The 24,316-nt window shown below is 41.6% G+C and overlaps 1 protein-coding gene across 2 annotated transcripts in view; it reads left to right on the forward strand.

The window, feature by feature from the left end:
• ttc27 (tetratricopeptide repeat domain 27) overlaps positions 1-24,316 on the forward strand; it is a 73,036-nt gene that overhangs the window by 25,468 nt on the left and 23,252 nt on the right. For both annotated transcript variants that reach the window (XM_006638830.3, XM_015362790.2), the window contains exon 10: positions 16,549-16,662. In XM_006638830.3, the coding sequence (XP_006638893.1) occupies positions 16,549-16,662 (114 nt within the window). The remainder of the gene's footprint in view (positions 1-16,548; positions 16,663-24,316) is intronic.

The raw sequence follows: 24,316 nt of genomic DNA on the forward strand, positions 1-24,316 counted from the left end.
AGTGGGTTTCTTTACAAGCAAGATGCAGTTTGTCCTTTTATCTTTTCAGCTGTGTTAAGCCATAGCAACTGATGGTTTAAAGCATTCAGACTGTATACATCCGAAACATATGAGCTTCTTCTACTGTGAAACTAGAGCTGTTTTTTCTGTTTCTTTAGTAATTATGGGCAGTATTTTTTCTAGATCACCTTAATGTGTTTTTCAAATTGTTCTATATAAATGAAGATCTAGGTCACATTTGTGCAGAAATTCAGAAAATTCTCAAGGGTTCACAAACTTTCTAGCACCACTTTATTTTGCAGCTGAGAACGCTCATTCCCAGGAGTGAATCATTGGGCCTTTTAATACACGTCAAAAGTGGCAGGCAACAACTAGAAACGGTTTCACCTCATTGAGTTCATTCAATATCAATTGTAATCACTCTCTCAGATGGAAATGGAAGACTGAAATTCATCAGTACTGTTTGGCCATTAAAGCAGCAACGCTAAATTAAGTGTTTTTTTTTTCTTTCAAAGGTTTTCTTTGTGCTTTTTAAGGAAAATAGTGTTCCGTTGTTAAGGTGTTTGTAATATTGATGAAACAACATTGTAGACTAATGTAATAGGAACAGGACAAGACGTTAAAATACACCTGGCTCCGGGGATTCTGTAACTACAGTCATTTCTGGGGGCAACCTGACAGATTTGAGACGGATTGGAATATGAAAATCAAGTCAAGTGATCTCTTGTCAAAGTGTGTAAAATTGTGTCCTCCAGCATCGGAGTGATACTATGCAGGCTCTGTCAGATCCTTGTACAGCTCCAGTACCTCCAACATAAACTCTTAGCTGCAGTTTTGGTCTTCATAAGCTGCCCTTTCTCCACTCATTCTGGCAGGAGAATAACGTATATGAGTGTGCCAACAACGACTGTACACGTCAGCAATTCGTTTCCTATTATTGTTGAATTTGTAGTTTTTTTTGATGTACCCACCTATGTTCCCACAAAGAGAACAATGATCGTGACCCATATAATACAGACAGAATACTTTAAATAAGGTAGTTTCCACTTTATTATTCCCCTGCTGCTGACAAAGGGATGATCTCATCATTGCAGCCCTTTGCAGGGAAGTGTCTGTGTAGCACCATGGGACTTTCCAGGCGCATGTACTGTACTACAGAACATGAGCTTGAAGAAAAAAACACTTGGCTTCCCATGTTTCGGTTTATCCTTTTCTTTTCAGCTCCAGCAAAACTATCTGTTTTTTCAGGGGCTGCAGTTCACAGTGGATCTTAAAACCCCACATCATACTGCCTGGTATGGATGCGTATTGGTGCTTCCTCCTCACCCAACTGGGAATCCTGCTAAAAACAGTAAATCGCACTCTTAAAGCGTATTCGTTAGCAGTTTCCCTGGTGGCACTCGGTCACATCAGTGTAAGGTTTTGCATCCAATAGGAGTGTTTCTGAAGAAGTGTCTGAGACGTCAATAGGACTACCAAAATAGTGTTTATGGGGGAAAATAATTTAAACAAATAACCTAGGATTGGAGAAATTAGAAAAAACAATTCAAAAGTTTAGATGTCTAGACCTCCCAGGTGGCTCAGCAAGTAAGGATGCTCACTGGAGTTCGGAGATTCACGGCACTAGCCGACTACGACTCGGATTCGGTCACAGTGGGCTAGTGATCGACTGAGCTTTGACGACAATACCTGGCCAGGTCTCTTTTGACCCTCAGTGAGCCCTGCACCCACAGCCCAAATGCAGGCTAACGATATTTTGGATGAGAGACCAAGCAATACTGTTGAAGACAATACTTGAAATCCATTCAAAACTTAATGAGATACGTTATTGTTCATGGTTATCAAGATTGTCCGTCTCCTGTTCTTCTGCATATGAGATCCAATCGTTTTGTTAGGATGTATATTACTGTCTCTCGATGTCTAGAAGGGTTGTTTAATGAGATGTAATATGAATGCCCTCAACTTCCTGCTGCACTTGTGATATCTTGCACTTATCTGCAATCCGTATCTATATCTACAAAATGTCTAAATGAAATAGTGCTACTTGTGCAACCTCACCTATTTTTCTGTCTTCAATTCTGAAAGTTTGACTAGTTATCCCAGAATCTAGATGGTGGTAACGAGAAGGCTCATGACCGCAGTGTCTTAATTGCCTAACTATTCATGCTTTTTGAGGTAGTGCCTTCATTGGCAACCACTAGAGGTCGCCACTGGTTTAACCAGTCTTTAACTGGTCAGACAGACGGATGGAAACACAAAAGTAATCATCTGTAGATCTCTGTAAACAACCGTTAGGAAGACCATTAACCCATAAACAGATCCCTGTTTGCCCATTGTTATACTCACTCTAATATGTCATTTATATTATCAGTTCTGTTTTTTTGCTCTTAAGCCAGTTCTTGATTAGGTTTCATGAATATTACCTGGAATTCCTTCTACTGTATTTGAGGAGGAGACTTTAATTTTAGCAGAAGCTGGCTGAAAATGAAAATATATCGTGATATGCCTTAATATGATCTGCAGTTGCAGTTGATTTTTTCAAGTAAATATGGGAGTGAAAATGGTCAATGAACACGGTTACACTCTAAATACATATAATTTCACAATGTTGTATTGCTCACTAAAACACAGTACCTTCCTGTACTGCAACTGTAAAGTGTGTATTTTTTAAACACTATTAAAGGGAAGATGATTCAGTGTGAATACAAACAGGGAAAATATAGTTATGCAGTTTGTACAGAAGTACTGTTAGTACCATCAATAGCTACAGTACACTTATTTCTCAGCTGTAAGTGCAACACTGCTATGAGAGTGAAAATCAAGATCAACAGCATTTTAAACAGATAATGGAAAAGAACAATATGCATGATGTGCCCTTTTCATGGCTGAAACATGCAAGATTTATGCAGTAAATCCAAGTTTTTTTTAAAGCTGCACGAGAAAATATGTGCCAAAAATAGGCAATTGTAATGAAAAAGATCTGGCAAATAATAGTAATAGCAGGTCTGGAAAAAGCTGTGGCAAAGGATGCCTTCTCCAGTTTGATAGGGCTGATGGGAATCTGCAAGAACATGACTGGTAGAAACTGTACCTACATATCATAGCAAGATATGATTTAAAAGGTAGTTTACCCATTAGTAATGGGTGCAAAATGAAGACAAATGTTGGAAAAATGTGTAAATAATAATTAGGTTTCATTTCTATCATAACTTGATTAAAAAGATCTGTAAGTCATCATTAGGTTATGAATGTTAAGGTTTTTAAGCAATTTCGCAGTCACATTTGTCTAATGCACTTGTATGTATGTGTCATACAGAGGGAAGATTTCTATTACAGACATGTCAGTGGGTAATGATGTAAATGCATGGTATTCACTATTAATGTATTTTTAAACTTATAATAGTATAAAGATTGTTTTTACTTTTTTGGGGGAATTGTATTGAATTATATAATTGTTTTAATTTGTCTATTGTTTGCTCATAAAAACAAGTAATGAAAATGCAATGCCTTTCTCTTAAATATCGATGTTGAAATGGCCTGATGGGATGAATTAGAACACAAAGTTATCAGTCTGAGTTGAATTGAACATAAGTGCAAAATTGACTTTGGAGATAGCAGGATTTAGAAGTGCGCCACTGAAAAATGTGGGCTTGCGGAGTGAATTTGGTTTGGCAGTTTCGCTGTTGGTGTCGTGGAGGAGACATGTTTTTCTTCTGTCCGAGATGAGGTGTGTCAGTTTTCGAGAGCAGTTCTGTAGTATCGGTGATGAAAATTGCCCTGTCTCGCACTGCTTGATGGGTGTCTTGGGAAGAGAGGGTGGGGAGCTGCGATATCCTGACAGAGCCTGGCAGCAGGGTGGTGGGAGCAGTGGTACAGAGGAAGACGGGACTGAAGGTGTTTCCTCTTGGTGACTATTCCCAGGATGTGACATCTTTTGTTTCCCCTAAAGACAGACAGTCTTGACCATATGCTTTTCAAAAACATCCCAGTTTGGCATTGTTGGCCCAAAATGCATTTCCTTACACTGAAGACGACCGAGTAGGTATTTATAAATATTTAATATACGGGTCTGACTCTGTGCAGTAAAGGAATATAGAGTGTAGAAAATAAAAACCCCAAAGGTTGAGGATTGTTTTGTCAGTTGCTGTCTTGAATGTGCTGAACTTCTATGATGGCAAAAGACGACTTTAAAATTTTGGTGTTCCCTGTTTCAGAAATGCATAGTAAACTGCTTTCATACAGAAGAAAATAATCTTACAATGTGTATCTTTGAAGAAGCTCAGAGGAGGTCTCTGGTTTTATAGAAAAACTGCAAAAACGTATTGTAGAAAGGGAACTCGGTTGCTTGATGAAGTTCAGATGTTTGGATATTGTGTAACGGTACAAGTGTTATAAAACAAATCATTCTGTTACAAAACATCAGTGGTTCAGAAAATTCTGTCTGCATGTTTCACATGTTTGAGGCAGTTGAGTGTAAAAAGACATTCACTGCATGCTAAATGCATTTTCCAAATCAAGGTCACCATGTGCCATCCTGAAGGTTACTTCAAATAGAAATGAGATTCCAGTACTAGGCTGCCTCCTCTTAACAGCTTTAGTACATACCGTCTGCAAAAGCACGGTATCAATCTTTGCAGTTCTGCAGGTCATACTTTTTCCTTGACAGCTTTTAACATGGTGCATTGCTCTTGAAAACAAACAGATCCTCTGGAAATTCAGTGTTTTTAAGCAAACCTGCGAATGCATCATGCCTACATGCTGGTTTTGACTCTTTCTAATTTAGCTTTCCAGTTATGGAAAATAACAGACTAACAAAAGTTATCTTGTTCTGAATTTCAGCTTGCCTTTGTAGAGCATTGTGTATTTGTTGGGTGTGTGCGCAGGCATCTTCCCAGCCTACATGTGGATTCATGAATCTGCAGGCTGGTTAGATGGTTGTCATGCATTCAGTTATTATCTGCAGCCTTTCATTTACTAGCTAGCAAATAGGTGCCTTCGAAGGTTTTAAATACACAGAAAATATAGGAGGGACTCGTTACAGGTCTTTTGGTTTACGCGCATGGCTCTCCAGGATTCTGCCTTTACCAAAAGGTGCTCATTCATAAAATATATTTTTAATCAAAAGAACATTGTGTGGAACGTAAACTTGTTTTCCTGAAGAAAACACTTTTGAGAACTGCCGTTGTGCTAAAAGGTGATTGTGGCTGGTACGCCACAATGACCGCCCGATGCGTGCGCTGCCGATACTGGCCCTCCACACACGTTCGTTTCCCTTCTTTTTATTACACCCTGCAGTTCAGTTTGGTTTGGTTTAACCCTGCGGGGGGTGGTCTGAGACGGCGAGGACCTGAAAGGGCTGGCCGCATTAAAATGGCTGCTCTGCTACCGGGGTCCGTGAGTGGGCAAATGCAAGTTGAGAAAACGATGATTTGAGCACGATCTGATTGGATTCCTGAATGAAGGGAGTTATTTCCTCCTCTGGCACGATGAGACTTATTCAACAGATATTTACAGGTTATGGAGAGACTGCTCTTCCGGAGGATGTGACAGGCCTCCAGTGTTTATTTTCATTTTTCTCTGTTTTTGAGTAGCCCTGTTCACGCATCAGAAAAGCTGCCTTCTTACCTGTACTGTGGTCCCCAGACAACCTAGAAAAGTTTGCAGGACTAAGGAGATTGAGGGAGGTGGGGGACCAGGTCTTCCTGTTGTAGCCCCATGTTGTGTGATTGTGTGTTCATATCGGCACAGGAGGCAGAGGATGTTCCCTGTTCTGGAGGCTAGCCCTGCCAGCTCAGGTGAAGTAGAATTTATGGGACCTTTTCTTTTCCTCTCCATCGGGAACAGCATACATAAGTAAATTAACTTTGGGTTTTGTGCATGGTGCCATCTTGAAGTTGGATATTTCAGAACTGAAATTCTTTCTGCTTCGTGTTTTGGGATTCATAAGGAAAGAGAAGCACTCTTCAGTGTGAAAGGTCTTCAAGAAGCCTGAATCTGCTTTTCTCTATAAAATTTTTGTTTCTAGGGCTTTCTTTTGTGCTCATTTTTTATTTGGTATAATCCTGATGTGACTATCTTGGCTTTCCTCAGCTTAGCAGGATTTGTATGGGAGAGCTAAAACTTGATGTGAAAAATTGGCCCAGTCAGAAAGCAAGAACGTCTAATTTATTGTTTTCTCTCTCTAAATGTCAGCATTCCGGAACACTGATGTCTCAACCAGAGCTCATTTTCTTGTTTTCTTTTTTTTTCTGCTTTAACAAATGATAGATTCTACTGGGACATCTTCCACAGTTCATGATCAGGAATCAATGTGCTTGTCTTATTGATTTGAGAATTGCAGTGCATTCACCTGAAAGGATAGAGCTGTCAGAACAAATGTAAAATTGTGTGAAATTTCAGCTGTGACTCACACAGTGCACATTCAGTCAATGTAAGCACACAAGGTTTTAAAATTCAGACTGGCTTTGTTCTCTGCACCAAGATGTACATTGTTGATATGGGGGTGTCATAGTGGGTTTATAGTGATGCTAGAGAAAATTGTCATCTCCTTTAACGTCCATTTGGTTTGCCTTTGAGCTGCACGCATGTTGAAAGGCCTTGCACACCCGTGCAGGAACAAGCGTAGCGACACCTGCACCATCGTTACAGACAGTCTCCGCTGCATGCCCGAAACGTCAAAATGACTCAAGCCAAGCACCGCCGAGATACAGTCAAAGCCTGAACTGCACCTGTCCGGAAGGCTGTCGTTCCAGATCGGGAGCGAAGCCTGAGGCAGTGATGTCTAGGGCCTGCACTCAGCCAGGCCGAAGTGATGTCGTTGCGGCTATGATTTTGGACTGAGCCGGGGAGTGTTATAAAATGAGAAGAGACATCTGTTTTGGATATAAAACAGCAGAATCCCTGAACCGTGGGGACTTTGAAATTTCGAATTTAGCTGCTATTAAACCCGCTGATTGGCTTTTCCGTATACTTACAGAATAAGGGTTTCCGTCTCGGCCGCTTTCCAATATTCTTTAATCTTATTGTGAGCCCGGGAGAGCGGGAAGTAGTCATTGCTGTGCTCCCCATGACGGGATTAGTCAGTGCCTGAAGATGGCTGCCTCTCTCCACCACCCACAGGCACATTGCACCAGAGCTGAGAAGATTAAAGACTTGGTAAGCTGAAGTGTGGAAAGTCCATTCAATTAGTTGAACACATGTCTCGGGGAAAGGATGACTGAAAGGGAATGCCACCCACTTAAAACATGAATGAGTTCAAACAAGAGGTCTGCTAAGATGAGTACCTTCTGACATTAGTCATATGATCAACACTGGGATGTGGTGCCTACATTGCATCATAGGATTTGGGCTGTGTTTTTTGCTTTTTGCTGTATGTTGTTGCAGCTGGTGTCTTTCAATAAAGTTTCTTGTTAGTGGGTACAGTGCAGTGCTGCCAACGCCAATTAAGCCACAAATTTTAAAAGATTGGAATGATTGAAATTATGGAGTAATTCTGTGGTCATCTGGGGCCAAAATCTGAGTACTCTATATGTCTTAAAGACTGGAGTTCATCGGTAATTTACAGGCATCCCTGATCTTGATGAGATTAAGTAGATTGGGACCCTTCCCAGGCTGCGGCTGGACACCTCTGATGTGCGGTCATCTTTTTTTATTGAGCCTTTTTTTGTGAATCCTTCCATTTTCTAGTGGCATACAGTAATCCAGTTCAGGATCGTTGGGGGAGCCGGAGCCTGTCCCGACAAGCAAGGGCAGGGTGCACTCTGGACGGGATGATAGTCCAAATCTGCCACCTTGTCTTATGAAATCACCAATTGTCCCTCGCCGTGACTTTCGTTCGAAACCCTTAATATGTTAAAAACTCCCATTGTATTTGTGTGAGTAATGCAAAACTAGATGATCTGACACTAACTGTTCATCTTAAGTTGTGCGCGTTCCCTCTGTTTGAAATGCGAATGAGATGGAGATGTTCTGAAAGATGTGGATTCCCATCATATGTTTACGTGGACATACCATGAAATGTACTGTGTAAGACATCCTGTGTGAAACGAGGAATTTTATTGTGGCACCACTCCGTGGTTCAGTGTCTTCCTACATGGAACTCTTCGTTACTATGGTTTTGGATGTGCCTCTCTTCTTTTGAAAAAAGGTTTCGCACTTAGTAGTCTGGCTACTATTAGATCAGTTTATGAAGAAAACTCTCTAGTTCGCAACATGCATTGTTTTTGTCGAAAACTACAAAATATTGACTGAATTCGTAAATACTTCAGCTTTTAGTTAAAAAAAAATGACTTCAACTTCAGAGAACTTCCTGAAGAGATTATATAAATAACTACAGATAAGTACTCAGTGGATCCCAGACAGGCTGATAGATGCACTGAGGGAAGAAATTGATACAATGCATAGCATATGCGTAATTGAACCCTCCTCAGATGCCTGGAGCAGCCCTGTGGTTCTAGTCTCAAAGAAAGACAATACTATCCTGTTCTGTATTAGCTTTTGGAAACTTAATGAAATTTCCAGATTTGGCAGCAATCCAATCTCAAGGATAGACAGTTGTTTTTTTTTAAATTCTAGTTTGTGTCACGTACATGGGCCAGACCTGCTCCATCCCTGGTGCTCTGTTACTGTGATTCTTGCCAACTGTATCATTGCAGCTGCCCTTCGTGCCAGAGGTCAAAGAACTGTCCAAGTCATGCAGTTGGATACCTCCATGATATCTCCAACACCATCTGAGAAGAGCGTCTTAATCTCCTAGGTGAGGTTTTGAACAAAGTCAAGCGAGCTGGACCCACCATAAATGGGAGAAAACACATTTTTTTTTCAACATCTGAGGGCCATTATTCTGGTTGCACTCCTGGTTCACCAGGTGATTTAAAGTGTGTGCCATCTGGACAGCTGACCACCATTAATTCAGTGCATTCTCTCAGTCTTCTCTGCCCTGCTGAAAGAGCACACCCCCTTACTGAGCTGAAAAAGATGAAAGGATCAGCCTAATGAGGGAGGAGCCCTATAGATAAGGTTTTACTCAACTCTTTGTTGTCCCCTCATATGTGTATACGTAGGACTACAACCTGTTTAGCTTCTGCAGCAGCCTGAAATCACAACCTTGCGAGGTGGCTGCCCTACCACAACCCAAAACAATAATTGTGCCAGCCTAAGTATGGACAGCTGAAAGACCCGCCCTCCCCCGTTTCCAGATGAGTCCATGTTCCTGTAGGGTACATGTCTGCAGTGATGGAAGAGATCGGGTGACGGTGCACCTGGAAGCAGCTGCAGATCACTTTTTGAATGTGTTTTGGTTCTCCTTCTCCTGATGGGTAACCAACAGTGTGACATTACACAGCCAAACCACATCTAGGCGGCCGCAGCAGGATATAAACAGGAAGCAGAAACCAGGCAGCCGCTGGCCTGTTGTCAGTGTCACCATGGGAGCTGGAAGGAAGCTCTCCATCCATCCTTCACACGAGCGTGAAAAACATTTCTCATTCTGGCAGTAATGAACTGCTACCGCCACTTACCCAGGGCTAGAACGCATTAAGACAAGGGAAAGTTACAGAAACACAATAGATAAGTCATTGTTTACTGGCAAGGTGTGGTATTAATTGTGTGGAGTATTGTGCATGGAAGTAGATTGATTGCTTTTAAGAGTCGGCATTACCCACAACAAGGGAATGGAGAGTCCAAGTGAAAGACAGCCTTTAAGACGGGGGACCTAGGTTCTCTAGCAGAGCATAGAGGAGGCAGATACAACGTTGCGATCTCATACTTCAGAATTGCCCTTCACAGACATGGAGCCGTTGTGTTAGACGTGTTACCACTTTCCTTGTCCAAAGAGTTGACTTTTTACATCCGTGTGTTCAGCTGGCACTGTAAAAATAACCCTGTATCCGCTTGCTTGAGTTGCCAGGCTGTCAAGCCTGGTCCTTTTTAAGGCACAAGGAGCCTGGTGACAGGATTTATTAAAAAACAACATGTATTTTATATAGGCTTCTCTGCTGCTGGTATTCAGCAAAGACGGGGTGTGTTAGACAGTTTTAATCAAGGTGTTAAAAAATGTGATTCAGGCTGCTGAGCAAGGCTATTTAATTTACTGTTTTACATTTTTGAAACCTCTCATCCATCTTTGACAGGGGGGATTGGAATTTCTTGCTACATGGGTTGATTTTTAAAAAACAATTCCAAGACCTTCTTTTATTGTGAATTGTATACCTGATACAGTGTAGTCATGTTGGACTTCTCATTTAAAAAATATTGCCTCTCCACATCATATATAATTCAACTCGTGGTCCAAATTAAATCATTTTTCATTATTCTCCTGATTTAGCCCGGCTAATGAAACTCATGATTTACAAATACCTTTGCAATGCTTATGAATCCTAGATGTTTTTGAGCTTGTAATTAATTTACCTTGTGGCGTTGAACACTTTGGTTTTGATTCTTGAATAACCTAGTTATTAAAATGTCAAAATATAAGGAAAAAACTCCTATTTTTATTTTGAATTGAATAGCTCCGGTACAGTAGCATATCAAGGTTTGAATTTCCATTTATTTTGAAGTAGACTTGCCTGTTCTATTTTTAAAAAGGCAAAATAGGATATCAAAAATGAAGTTTGGGCAAGTTGTGCTGGTTTCTGTAGAAAACAAAAACAAAACTATGTGCTTGACTGAATTCAGACTCCTCTTGGGTGCCTCCCCTTATGCCTGAGCAGTATTCTAAACACCTCTGCAAAATCTTCCAAAAGTCAGCCCCAGAGCTCACCGGCCTGGCTCTGTGCAGGTGACTGGTGCAGGCCTCCACCTGTTGGCCTGTTGCTTTAAAACTCAACAACCGACTTCCTGTCAAGAATTAATTACATTGGAAAATTACTTCAGGCATATTTAAGCTTGTTTGGCAGAATCCACCAGCTGGAGATGTCAGAAATGGCTGTGTGAGGTGTAGCTTTCTCGTTCTGCACTGCCTCAGCTGGACGTGTGTGTAGTCTGTGTTCTTGCATGAATGCAAGCCTTGTTCAAGATGCCGTTGAAAGAAAGTGCAGACGAGGAGCCGTTTTGGAGGAGCGCAGTGTGCAGCACAAGGCCGCGGTCATGTCAACAGAGTTTATGAGCTGTGATGGCACAAATGCACACACTTTGCATTCAGTTTGAAATGTCTCGGGTTAAGCAGTGGTGTTTCCTAGTTTGTGTGCATACTGTATGAGGCACCCACACTGCAAAAGCAGAACGCTGTATGTTTTGGCAGTTTTGGAGTAACGCGAGGGCTCTGTGATTTTGAACTTCTTCTGTCTCTTTGCAGAGAGCAGGACAGGAGGAATGTAGTCCTTCAAACATGCCCCAGCTCCGCTTCTTAAGAATACCCGTATCAAGCTAAAACTTTCTGCAGTAATAAAACCTAGCTCATTGGGTGTACCCCCATCCTGTTTTGTTCAGATTAGCTCATGGTATCCCCCCCCACAAATGCCAGGAGAGTACGTTTTTCTGTCATTAGGACAGCACATTAAACCCGTGTGAACCAGATGCTTCATCCCCTGTCACATGAGAGATGTGAAGTCCTGTTGACAGGGCTCCAGCTGACCCCTCACGCCCAGTGCTGGCATTCAGACCTCTCTGTGTGTCATCGTCAGCACAAGGCTCCCCTGTGGAGCCAGTTTCCATGGATTCCCTGTCTGCAGGAGATGCCGAGTGGGATTATATGAAGCAGTAACTTTCCGGATAGGTGAACAGCGCCCTATTTAAATTTGTTGTTTAACCTTGGCGCTCACTCTTAATTCAAGTCTGTCTCGGGAGCATTAAGTCATGATCGATGGACTGTATGACAGAATGTTTCACTTGGCAACCGTCGGCTTTGCACTGTTGCACTGTAGTCAGACCTCTGAATCGGCCCCTATGCCTTTAATCGTCACAGAGAGGGAAATATCATTTTATTACAGGGCTTCAGCCTTGAGGGGATGTATTTTTGTGTGTGTGAAATATTTCTTTTTTCATGTTAGTTGTGGATAATAAAGTGTTTTGTCCTTTTATCTGTGGACCTGTGACAACTTCACCGATGACATCACCTAACTCAATAAAATCTGAAATGAAAGCATGGTTATATAAGCTTGGTTTATTCTTGGAGTGTTTGCTTTCTTCAAGAGTGCAGCTACAATGCTGTGTGCTCTTGAGGGGGGGGAAAAAGCGCCACACTTGTAAGAAACTATTGCTCACTCTTGAGAGGCATTGTTTGAAGGAATGCAGGTAGCAGATAACCATCGTGACGCGACTTGAACTTTCAGTCTTTGATGATCTAAAATTAACTGTGTATTTACATTTATAACTAACACATTTAGGAGCCCCGTGCAGAATTGGATAGTTTATTTTGTATTTCATGAAGTGGATCTTGCGCCCGCGGTGAAGCTGTAGTCCCGTGCAGGATTTCTGGCAAAAAGTAGAAAAGTCTCACTTTACACTTGTCTCGCTCCAGATGCCCTAGGTTTTCCCCAACGTGCCTGCTTCTTATCAAGCTGAGCGTGTTCAGGCAGTAGCTGCAGGCCATGCGAAGCCGGCTGGGGAATATGTAACAGGGAGGAAATGAGTGTGAGCGAGGAATATTAATGAATTTCGTCAGTTCTGGAAATCATTTATTCCAGGCGTGTCACTTTGCTTGAGGGACGTCTGTGATATGTTGTGTAGTCTCAGGAAGGAAATGATAGAATTTCCTTAAGTGTATTGTTTGTTCAGTTATGGAGATACCTTTACTCTGATGTAACACTTCTTTATCTTCACCTTCACTGACGTGAGGTTTGTATCTAAAGGAGGGCCCGGGGCCCTCTGGCTGTTTCATCCTTCTCTTACACTTCCACATCGCAGCTGGTGTCTGTAGACCAGCGCTCTTCCCTCAGCGCCCCTTTACTCGGATGTCTTCTGGTCTGCTGTGTAGTGGAGTTGCTGGCGGGTTCATGGCTGCAGTGTGTCACCCATGTGGGCTCTGTGCTTCTGCAGTGAATAAAGTGGGCCCCCTTCTATATATACAGTAAAGCGTTTCGGGATCCTTTGGGTTATAAAGAACATCATAAACGCAAGGATAGTAATATACACATGCCATCCTCAGCGTAGACCAGATTTTATTTTACTTTTAGGTCTAATAGTGCCTTTTGATTTACATCTGTCTCTAACACCATCATAAAGAAAAACACATTTTATCCCATTAAAGGAAGACTTATAAAACTGCTGTCAATCATAGACTCTGTTTGTTTCAGTGATCATGCATTCTGCATTCAGACAAATATGGAGGCATTTGTCAAACACTTGGAATAAAACGGGGACTTATTCCTTATTCAGCTCATCTTCTTGGGTGATGAGAGATGTGCCACTATTGTCAAAACAGTACATTTGACAGACGCGCTTCTGGGCAAGTCTCCTAAATGTAGTGATCCCAAAGTCTCAGAGGAAGACTTGAGTAATTGAGAGGGAATTCCTGGACGTTAACATGGGCTAAAGGGGAAATCAGTTGCGTCTTCTGGGTGATAAGCAGAGACCGAATTCGTCATGTGATGGCCTCCTCCACTTTGCTCCATTCACTTCATGCAGTCAGTCAAAAACATGTTTTTTCGCAAGAGACATTCTGTTGTTTGACTGTTTTTTTTTGTGAGATTAGGCACATTCTGCGATTGAGTAAAATCAGGCTGTGTGACCACTCCATACATCAGCTTAACGAGGAGGGGGGTGGGGGGTGGGATTTTGCCTCTCGGTGTGTATGGCCAGGAAGAGCCCATTCAGAAAGCTTGCTCCCTCTGCCAGGCCTCTGGGTTTTCATTACAAGCCTGCTGTAGCTTTTGCTCCCCTGCCTGATTGCTGTTCTGCTTGGAAGGGGCTTCAGTAATGATAGGACTGGGCAGCGAATTTGACTTTCAAAAGCAGACGCTTGGTTTATTTATAAAAATATAAACAAATAAAAACCTCTGGATTTAACTGCGTCGGTTCCAGAATTTCATATATTCCAGAAACCTGATTAAGAAATCATGGTAATTGTCCATATTTGTGGATTTCATGTTGCCTTCTTATGAACAGTAGTTTTTAATTTTGGTTTTACACCCTGACCCTGAGGAGGGGGAGTGCATATACAATAGTTGCATAATCCCTGCAAATATGTTTGAAAATACACAGCAGGGGAAAACATCACCAAATGCGACGCGGTACTGAGTACAGCGAAGAACACTAAAACCAAACCTTCACAGAACATTACATAACAGTGCTGCTTTCCAAGGGTCCTCTGTGTCTAGATGTCATAAAAATGGCCTAGTCAAGCAGAAGAGAAAGAGAGAACAGACTCAACCCTTTAAAACATCTCCTTAGCTGACATCCCTACCAGAAAAACCTCTACTGTACTGACAATGTTAGCTGAAAGACTTTTACCAACAAGAGCTCCTCTGGGGGCAGGGGCACTGTGATCCTCGCTACACCTCCCTGTAGATCCCACACACCACCAAAATGTATTAATATTCAAGCACATGTACAGATGTGTTCCATCACCCCAGAAGCACAAACCTGACAAGTAGGTTGTTTGATCATTTTCGTCTGTACCCTCCTGAGTGGTGTAGGGTAAAATCTATGGACGTGTTTTAAATGGATAAGCTGATGTGCCTTGTTTCTAGATGATGTGAAAGTGTTCTTCCATATCATGCCCGGATTAGAGGTAATACCTAATTTATTAAGGCCTGTTATGCCAGATGGATATGAAAGTCGTCAATGGCGACAGCATCAACCATGTTCTTGATGCTTAAAGTTTTTAATAGGTTCATAAAATTTATGGATGCCATGTATTTCTTCTTGCTTGTGCTGTTTTTAGAAGATGAATCCTTTATGTGAAAGTTGTTCACACATTTGATTTTCTCACCGCTCATGAGCACCAGGTGAATGGCAGGACACACCGTGGAGGGGACGCCAGTCCACCACAAGACACACACTCACACCAGGGCCAATTTTCCCAGAAGCCAATTAACCTACTAGCATGTCTTTGGACTGTGGGAGGAAACTAGAGCCTCTGAGGGAGGAACTGAACACAGGCCCCCAGCGTTGCGAGCCAGCAGTGCTGCCCACGAAAGGTCACGTCCTGTTGATTTGTGGATACCAGCCTTTCCTCAGACACGTCTGCCCCATCAGCAGGATGAGCTGTGCACAGGGTGGACTCTGTTTCCATTCATGACGGCAGCATCAGGCTGCCTCCTTAAACCGCAGACTTCACAGTCAGACAAGTTGTCATTATTATTTCCTTTCTAAAAATGCGAGCGGTAATCTTGAAACTTTTCGGGAATGTACACCACAAATGTAATTCCATGCCATCAGAACTCTGTAATACGGAGTGTAGTTTAGGCGTCGCGGGATGATTCTCCGGGTTATTCCAGGCATTACACCTGTTCAGTTAAGCAGATTTAATGCAGCACTAGATCCATGGCTTCTTCTGCAACTGAGTTTGACATTTGTGTTCTGCCGGCTGATGTGACGAACCTGAACTAGACGGTGGAACAGTTCTGAACGGGAATCACCGAGGGGGTAACTGCTCCAGATAACAGCAGTTTCTTCAGAATCGGGCTTTGTTGTCTCCAAGTGATCTAGTATGTAGCCTTTGCTACTTTATAGAATTATTTCTTTAAGAGCTGTAATACTTTGCACCAGGCTTTTGGAATAAATCGTGGAGGTGTCACGAAGCAAATGTCTTGTTTTTCCTCTGTGCAGCTTTGATCAACACCAACACTGGCTGTTTTGACAGCAGTAATGAAATGGTGGTTATTTTTGAAAAAGGAAAGATAAGATTTAACTAACGTTTTTTGTTGTGGAGTTCACAATGTGGCTCCCCCCCCCCCCCCCAGGAATCATATCATCTTATGATTTATTTTATTTTTTAATTATTTTATTTTGTTTTCTTTCAATTTTCCATTACATCATGCGCATGAACTGCTAACTGTTTCCAGCTCCAAACCAAACTGAAATGTCAAAAATCCTAATGTGGCCACAACACTAAGTATTAGACAGAATTATTGCAAGCTGCAGTAATTTGGTGTAGCTGGAAAAATGATTCTTTTTTAAGGTTAAGTTAAATTTCCTGTTGCATTAAAGAATGCATGTAACCTTATAAATAATGTATGAATAATTATTAATAAAAACTGAGGTTATAACTATTTTTGCTTTGCTGCTGCTGCTATCATGATGGAAATTAATGTTAAATGTGGAAGAATAATCACTGCAGCCCTTCAGCTTTGGATCTGTGTTTTGTAATATAGGTTACATTGGGTTTCTCCGGTGAAGGGTGGATTTTGTAAAGAGCTGGAAAGATTTGACAATTGTGTAAAGACGTATATCATTAAACCCATGTAGTCATTAAGTTACAGCCTGCTGTGAAAAGGCACTGTAGTGAACTAATCAGACCGCAGGCAGAGAGATTCCTTCCTTCCTTCCGGACAGTTAGGAGCACGCTGGGAGAGTGCTGCCTTTCCTTCAGGGGCAGCCGAAGAGAACAGGTTACAGGTCAGACGCGTCGCTCCTGCAGCCAGGTAATCGGTGTCTCTTGTGTCTCAGCGCCTGCTGTCCCAGCCCAAGTTCTGGGCCATCGAGGTGGCGGCCCTGACCCTGAGGACGAGGCTGGAGCGAGGGAGTTCGCGCCGGGTGGAGAGAGCCATGATGCAGACGCAGGTATGCCCTCGCGCTCCTCTCAGGCATCGACATAGCCCACCCACCCCGGGGGACCTCTTCACCGGCCAAGAGCTGCAGGCTCTTCTTTACCCAAAGGGTTGTGGGAGTGTGGAACACGCTGCCCAGCCGGGTTGTGGAAGCCGATACCTCGGCCTTTGTTTCTTTCAGGAAGGGGCTGGATGAGATCCTTGAGCCAGTGAACACCTGGCTACCAAACGTGCTGGATGGACCCAATGGCCTCCTGTCACATCTTTCTCACGTTCTTTAGAAGGAAACACATTTATTTAAGTGCGTGAACGTCCACATAGGTAACGGTGGTATGTTGTAGGCGAAGGATGCCACCGTCAATAACTGATGAAGTACAAATTAGGTGAAAATTAGTATGGCATGCCTGTCTGGGCATTCAGCTCGCTCGAACAACCTGCAGCTGATGCTTTCAAACAGCGTTCCCTGCAGGGTGTTTGTCATCACCGTTCGCTGCAGCAGAGTAGGACGCTGCAGGTTGTTCAGGCGGCCCTTGTTTAGTTCAGTGCCTGCTGCTATGGCGGTGACCCTCCTGAGCCTCCTGGGAGGCAGTCTAGACCGGTGGTTTTCTGAGCAAAGCCCGGTGTCTCTGCGGCGCGCCGAGTCTCCGGCGGCGGTGCAGTACCCACATCCTGACACAGGGGGCGCCGTGGCAGATTCGGGAACGGCAGATGTAGACAATAAAACAGGCATACAATCTTGTAACTGTGGAGTTCTGAATGAATTCAAGTTCAGACCGTAGTGTGATCGAATATGTTATTCCTTCAGAGCACAGGAAAAAAGCTGTGTGAGCTGTATTTGAATGCAGTCTTGTGTAACCAGTATAAACCTTTCATAAATGTTACATAACATTCTTAACCCTTTTGCTAAAGACATAACTGGTGCATACGGTATGTCTTTACGGTGACCCTAACCTTAAGACACTCTCATATCAATATTTTGTGTATTGTAGAAGTCCAAGCTTGTTGAATTGATATTAATTTAATACTTGTTGCTATTTTACGTCAATATTAATTTAATACTTGTTGAATGTAATATTCATAAATATTTATTTTGTATTAAGTTCATATTGCAACAACCTAGGATTAGTCAAGTTTACCTGGACACACATCTTTCAAATTTTATCTTGTATTTGGACATATGCCCATATTATTTTCGTACTAGAAAACCATACCCAGATTTACAGTTTAGTTTTAAGGTATATTGACAACAATATCCATGCACAATTTAGCATTTCTGCGGATGGCCGATCGCACCCTGTGACTGGGGCCGAAGGGGTGTAGTGACAGGGGGTGGCCACTAGGGGCTGCCAAAATGCCAGTTAGGCAGTATGAAGAGTTTGCAGCTCACACCTGTTGTAAATAGTTCACGCATCATTAATTATATAATTGGCTGGAATGTTGGATGTGCACCTGCGGTTAATGAGTGGGGTCTGCCTATATAAGATGTGCTTAAGTCAGTGTGAGCTCAGGGTTTTGGTTTGAGAGGTCACATGTTGTGCAACTCTTCAGTCTTAACACAGAGAAAAATCTTTTAATTACGAATTTTACTATGATCTATTCATCCACTTTCTAACTACTTTATCCAAAGCAGGGATGCAAATTATCTCAAATCACCGTTCGCACATTAAGAACCACAAAGGGCAGTGAGCCTTTACTGTGGTGCTTCAGGTGGGCAGCTGCGTCAGCATGCATAGGCTGCAAAGAAACAAGTAATAGGTTTATTCCATGCTGGAAAGAGAAGAAAGAAAACACAACGTTTTGGCCGTGGAACCTTCTTGAGGTGTCTCGCACCTGAAGAAAGCTCCACGGCCGAAACGTTGTGTTTTCTTTCTTCTCTGTTCAGCATGGAATAAACCTATTTACTTGTAACTTTACTGTAGTACTGCTGTTACATTAGCTGCTGCTTTCTGTCGTTCCATGTCTCAAGGTTGCTTTAGAAACAAAGGTTTTTCATAGTGGAATGAAAAAAATGACAAAGGCTAAAACTATTAACAAAAGGACTTGCGCCTATGCAGAGCAATTAGATGTCTTTTTACATAGTCCTGCTTTATAGTGTTCCCAAAACCATAATTCATAGCAACTTTTTTGGGGCTCTTAAGAAAGACTGTAATAAGGTACATTGTATACGTGCCTTGTACAGAGCCTTTGCTCATTTGCTTTTTTGAAGTCCGCAAGTTTTTCGCTATATTTTACAGTATGTATTTTTTAGTGATCCGATGATTTTTGATTATAGAATACTTGTAACTGTATTTTGAAACAGTCTTAATTAATTTTTCCTGATAAGTAATTAACTCTTACTATTTTACAATAAATGAAAGTTGATACATTTAAATTTAAAATAATTACCTAAGGAAGCGAATGCCTACACAATCTGTTAAACCCCCCCCCCAAAAGGTTTGCTTTGCTAGTCTTCTTTGGCGTGTTTTAACTTCGATTACCTCAGCTGCAACAATTCGTTTACCAAAAAATAAAATCTTTAATGTTTCTAGGAGCACTGATCTCTTCACTGTGTTAAGTCCAGCGGGACTCGTCTGGTTTATGTTTGTATAGTGTGATGTTTTAGCTAGAATTGCTGTCTTCAGCAGGTTCCTCAATGGTTTGAATATCTAATGGGCTCTTCCTCAGGGAATGCAGGATCGGAACAGATTACGCATGCTTTTATGTATTTTTTTTTATCATTGCTTGACAGTTGACATCCTTTGTCACAGTTTAAAGTTAAATTACGGTTGGGGAAAAATGCCTGTAATTTTCATTTTTGTGTAATTACTCGACTGGAAGGCTTGAATTTCTCTTGTGTAAACATTCTACTGTATAAATTCTAAAATGTAATAACCCCCCCTTCCAATTCACTCCATCTCCTAGTTGATCTGCACTTTCTTATAATAGTTTTCCAGCTGAACTCCGTTGGTCTTCCCATGTTTGGATAGCCTAGCTCAGTGACTCAGGGGCATACTTTGAGTGCTACTAGAGGGTTTTTTTAACTTTTATTTCTTGATTCATTTTTCTCTCTCAAGAAATAACTTACCAGATCTGACGTTTTTTCCTTCGTCTGCTCAGTCTGTACACGATAAATAATCATTTGGACAGAGTTGCACAAGGTTCCTCCATCTTGCCCCACTGTGGAAGTCTACTTGTCCTGACTGAGATGCACATGCAGTACGTACACGTCCCTCAGTGTGCCCAAGCTACTTCAGTTTAGGTTCCTCAGTCTTGCTAAGTTGGGGAAAGAGTGACTACTATTGATGTGTGACACTTTGGTTAGAGGAAAAAAAGGCTCTTTTGATCTCTGATGAAAGATTCATAATGCTTTTAATGGATGAGTTGAATTGTCCAGGCCAGTATGCTCAATATCGAAAATGGTCGCTAACATTATTGTGGCTATGTGCCTCTTTTCTTTCACTTTTTACTGTTTCTTTTCTCCTCTTTTCTATCTAATTACTTTGGCCTTCATTGACTGTCTTCTAATTAAGGGATAATTGTTTGCCGCCAACAGACATCAGACTGTGATTATTCCTTTATAATATCGCTCCTCCCCCTTCCCTCGTATCAGCGGCGATAATAGTTTCATTCTTGACATGTGTGATATGTTTCACCGGGGAAATTAATGAGAAGGTTTTTGAAAGTTTGTATTAAAGACGAGTCGTTCTGTTGATGAATTGGCTTTGACTGAGGTCAGAGTAGACCTACATCGTGGTATACATCGCACGGTTGAGTAAGTAAACCATAATTAAATTAGACAGTTAAAACTGCTGAGCTCTTTATACAGTTAACAGGTGAATGTTTTAATCAACAGTCTGTCACAGGTCAAGTGAAACAGAGTTGCCCCACTAGAAAGTGGAAGCTGTCAATCAATCTGTGTGCCTCCAGTTCAGGAACAGACACAGGCCTGCAGTGCAGTTGCTGAGAGCCGTAGACCTCACAACCTTTTGTTTGTGTTTGCATTTCGCACGACGTACGCCTTGCTTGCATGACTCCCCACGAGCACAAAGGCAGAAGTTCATAAAAGATTCACGGGTTTGTGATACTTTTGGATTTTGAAATGCTCGGCTTTAGAATAGATCTTGTTGAGCTTTTAGAAGTCTAAAATCTGTCAGATCTGTCAGTCTGCACTGATTTGTGCATGGTTCTCTGGTGTGCAGTATTTCAGCTTTTCCTACACTTTCTCTGAAAGGGAAACATCCTTAGAATCGTGTGTGAGAAATGCACAACTGTCTAAATTAGTGTTCACTGTAGAAACAGTCTGCCCTTTTCAGAGAACGAGTTCTTGCAGTAAAAAAAAAGAACACTTCTGGAAACAAATAGTAAATGCTTTTTACATGTGTGTATACATTGTTGTGCACAAACTGTAGACATTTTTAATTGTGCAGGTTTACATTCATTGTTTTTCCTTCTTTAAGCAGAAACAGATCTGTCTATCTGCTGTATATCTTGAGCTGGATGTACAGTATGCTGTAGCTATTTTGTTTTAGGAATAAAAAAGTAACTTTTAGATTTATAGGTGTGTAGAAAGCAACAAATACGGCTAATGAAGAGGAACACCTGACGATGAATCAATAAAATTTGATTGGTATGGATTAGCTACTACAACACTTCCTCTTAGATGCTCGTGTTTTCCTGGAGTATTTTGTGTGTATTCTGTTGTTCCTCTTAGTGTTATTAATGTATTATTAATAACACTAAGACTTTATTATTGTCTGCGTTCTATGGGCTTGTCCCAGCATTTCTACAATGAGGTTGCTTGTTGTGGGACTGGGGATGGGGAGGAAGGGACATTAGGGGAATGGTGCATTGTGTCAATGTTGGCCAATGTACTGTAAAGGTCACCCATGTAACTTAACATTTCAATCCCATAAGATTGTTATAAAACCTACAAAGGGCTTCTTGAGCATCACGTTGCTGACTGCTCACTGGTCTTCTAGCAGACCAGTAACCCCCCCTTTTCCTTAAGACGTACACTTGGATAACGGCTGCCTCTTCAGGAGCCTTGTTGTACCTTGTTTCCATGGGGGAACATGCAGGCATATATGAGCTGGGCTGTCTGGTTGAGCTGCTTGTGCTTCTGTGGCTTCTGAGGTGCAGCTCAACTAGGAAGCAGCTACAGTACTATCGTTCCACTCCCCTCCCCTGAGCTCTTTCAAATCTAGGCTCAAAACGTGTTTTTAGAAGGGTTTTTATTTATCCTCTGGTTGCCCCTTTGCCTTTCTTCTGTATTCCAAACCCCCATCTACTCTCCCCTCTCACTGTGTAGATTTTTTTTCGAGAAGCCGCTTTTAAAGGCAGTACATAAAAATAAAGTTATTATTATAAATTACATCTGAGGTCAGACAGGGCTCACCACTGACCTAAAAAGCAAATTACTTCTAAGCTCTTATGGGATTCTGGCAAGATTAACATTTTACTAACAAATCCTCATTAGCCTCATTTACACTGTTATGCATTATGGATACGTTCATGAACCTCAACATGGCTTTTCTTCCACTGATTTCAGATGTTAAGATCCAGGATTATTGAACATATTTTTAACTGTTTTTCAAGGGTATCATGTTGTCTTAGACTTAGAAACACAAGAGAATGACGTAATAAAAATGGAAATGGACATTTTTGTAAACAAGATTTCTTGTCACTAGTTTGCACAGTGGCTGATGTTTTAGTAATCTGATGCCTTACAGACATTAGTTTTAGCCAAAAAAAGAGACTACGAGCTGGCATATTCAAGGAAACTACAACAGAAAGTTATTTATTTAATTGGTTTATTATACATTTTAAATGTATTTAATTCCCTTTGTAAGGGAATTAGCCAATCCAAGTGATCATCATGCCAGAGTTGTTAAAATCTTTGGTTTGTTTGTGACTAGCTACAGTATATTACTTACAAATCTAGAGGTTTTGAGAGCTCATGAGAACTTTATTTATTCCCAGTCTGGAATAGGGCATTCCTGTAAATGTTGTACCACAAGTGGTATTTTGGTTTCCCTCTGGATACAAAGAATGTTTTATAATTAAAAATGTAAATGTGTTGCAAAATGTATTGAGTCTTTGTTAGGTGAAAGGCTGTCCTGTCTTTTTTGTCTCCCCGTGGCTGTGTGGCATAGTCAAGTAATTAGTTTAAGGCCTCTATTGTAAAGGTATTTACTTGCAATTTGTTTAAATTTCTCCTTCCCCAGTAATAGATGTGGAACATTCATGGTTTCTGATATAATACCCCTGCCCTATTCTTGGCTACTGAGAAATGAGTTAATTCTTCTCCAGAGCTAATATGTCAAACCTTACTCTGGCCTAATTTTAACTTCTGGGACTGTTATGGATATTTAAGCTAAAAATGATAATGCAGTTGCAGATTTGTAGGACTGTAAACTAAAAAAAATTGAACAATGAAGAATTTTACCATGTATTTTTGCTAATTAAACTTTTGTTTTTTACATTATATTTTTTTTATGAAATTGCATTTGTATAACGTCCTAATCTGATGCATGTCTTTAGATTTAGCCTTGCCATTGACAAATATGGCCATATCTACATGTAATCACTATGAATAGATTTTCAGAAAAAAAGCACAGGATGTGAAACTTTGAATGAGTAGAATGAAACCACAGTATAAACTCCTGCTGTCTGAGTTGGCCCTTTTTAACAGAGGACAATTCCGCACATGTTGTAAGTGTTTGGTCCTTCCTTTCTGCTAACCGCGGGAGTTCACTGGCTGCAGTTTCTTTCATTTCTGCCAAAAACAAAAGTGTCTGGTAAGGGCCGAGTAAAATCCTCGGGACTGATGAAAGACTAGAGAAAAAAAAAGATCTCGTCCTGCTTGGAATTTCTCAAATGTCTCAGATTTTCAGTCCCGTTAACAGTTTGGAAAGGCAGCCAGGACTGTGCCTCGGGTTCGGGCCTGTGGAGTCTGTCGTGCCCAAACGGGGGCATCGCATGTGTCCGGCTCAGGGAGGGACGTGCTGCCAGGCAGGTGAACAGCAGGTGCACTTCCCTGACCGGAGCAGCTGGAGTCGGTCTTTATTGCTCCCATCTGCTCTACACAGGGAGCTGTTCGAATACCGTGAGTCACACTGCATTTACGGCCTGAGTGGTGGGCCACAATGATCTTTCATGTCAGACATCTAATGCTGTAACCTTTGTGACGTGCTCAGAAAACATTTGGTAAAAAGGCGAAACTGTTAATCTGACTAATGATCAAAGCCCTGTTCTAATACTTTAACATTTTTTTAGCGTTTTACTGGTGAGGAATGACTCACATTTCTGGATTTAGTTGCACACTTTGGCTGGATTCCCTCACTGAGGCAGTCCTCTTAATGTAGCTGACATTTTTTAGCTGATTGGGCATTTTACTCTCAGGCTGCAGCCCTGTCTCGTTTTTTCTCCTCGTGTGCTCTGTTGAACCTTGATGTCTGCTTCTCATGGAGCAACGACATCGAAGGTGCCTCTTGCAGAGTTTAAGGAGACCTGATGTTGGTTTGTCTTATTCGGCGTTAAGCATCGTGTGATGACAAGAGCTGCTGTGAGACGAACCAGAAAAAAATAAAAATTCTGAGCTCTTGGGTGAAAATGTGTTGACTTCAACCTGGGGCCTGTAGAACAAAATGAAAAAAAATAACCAAACAGTATGTGACGTCCAGAAAGCC

This window comes from Lepisosteus oculatus, chromosome 17 (assembly GCF_040954835.1).
Source record: "Lepisosteus oculatus isolate fLepOcu1 chromosome 17, fLepOcu1.hap2, whole genome shotgun sequence".
Lineage (NCBI taxonomy): Eukaryota > Metazoa > Chordata > Actinopteri > Semionotiformes > Lepisosteidae > Lepisosteus > Lepisosteus oculatus.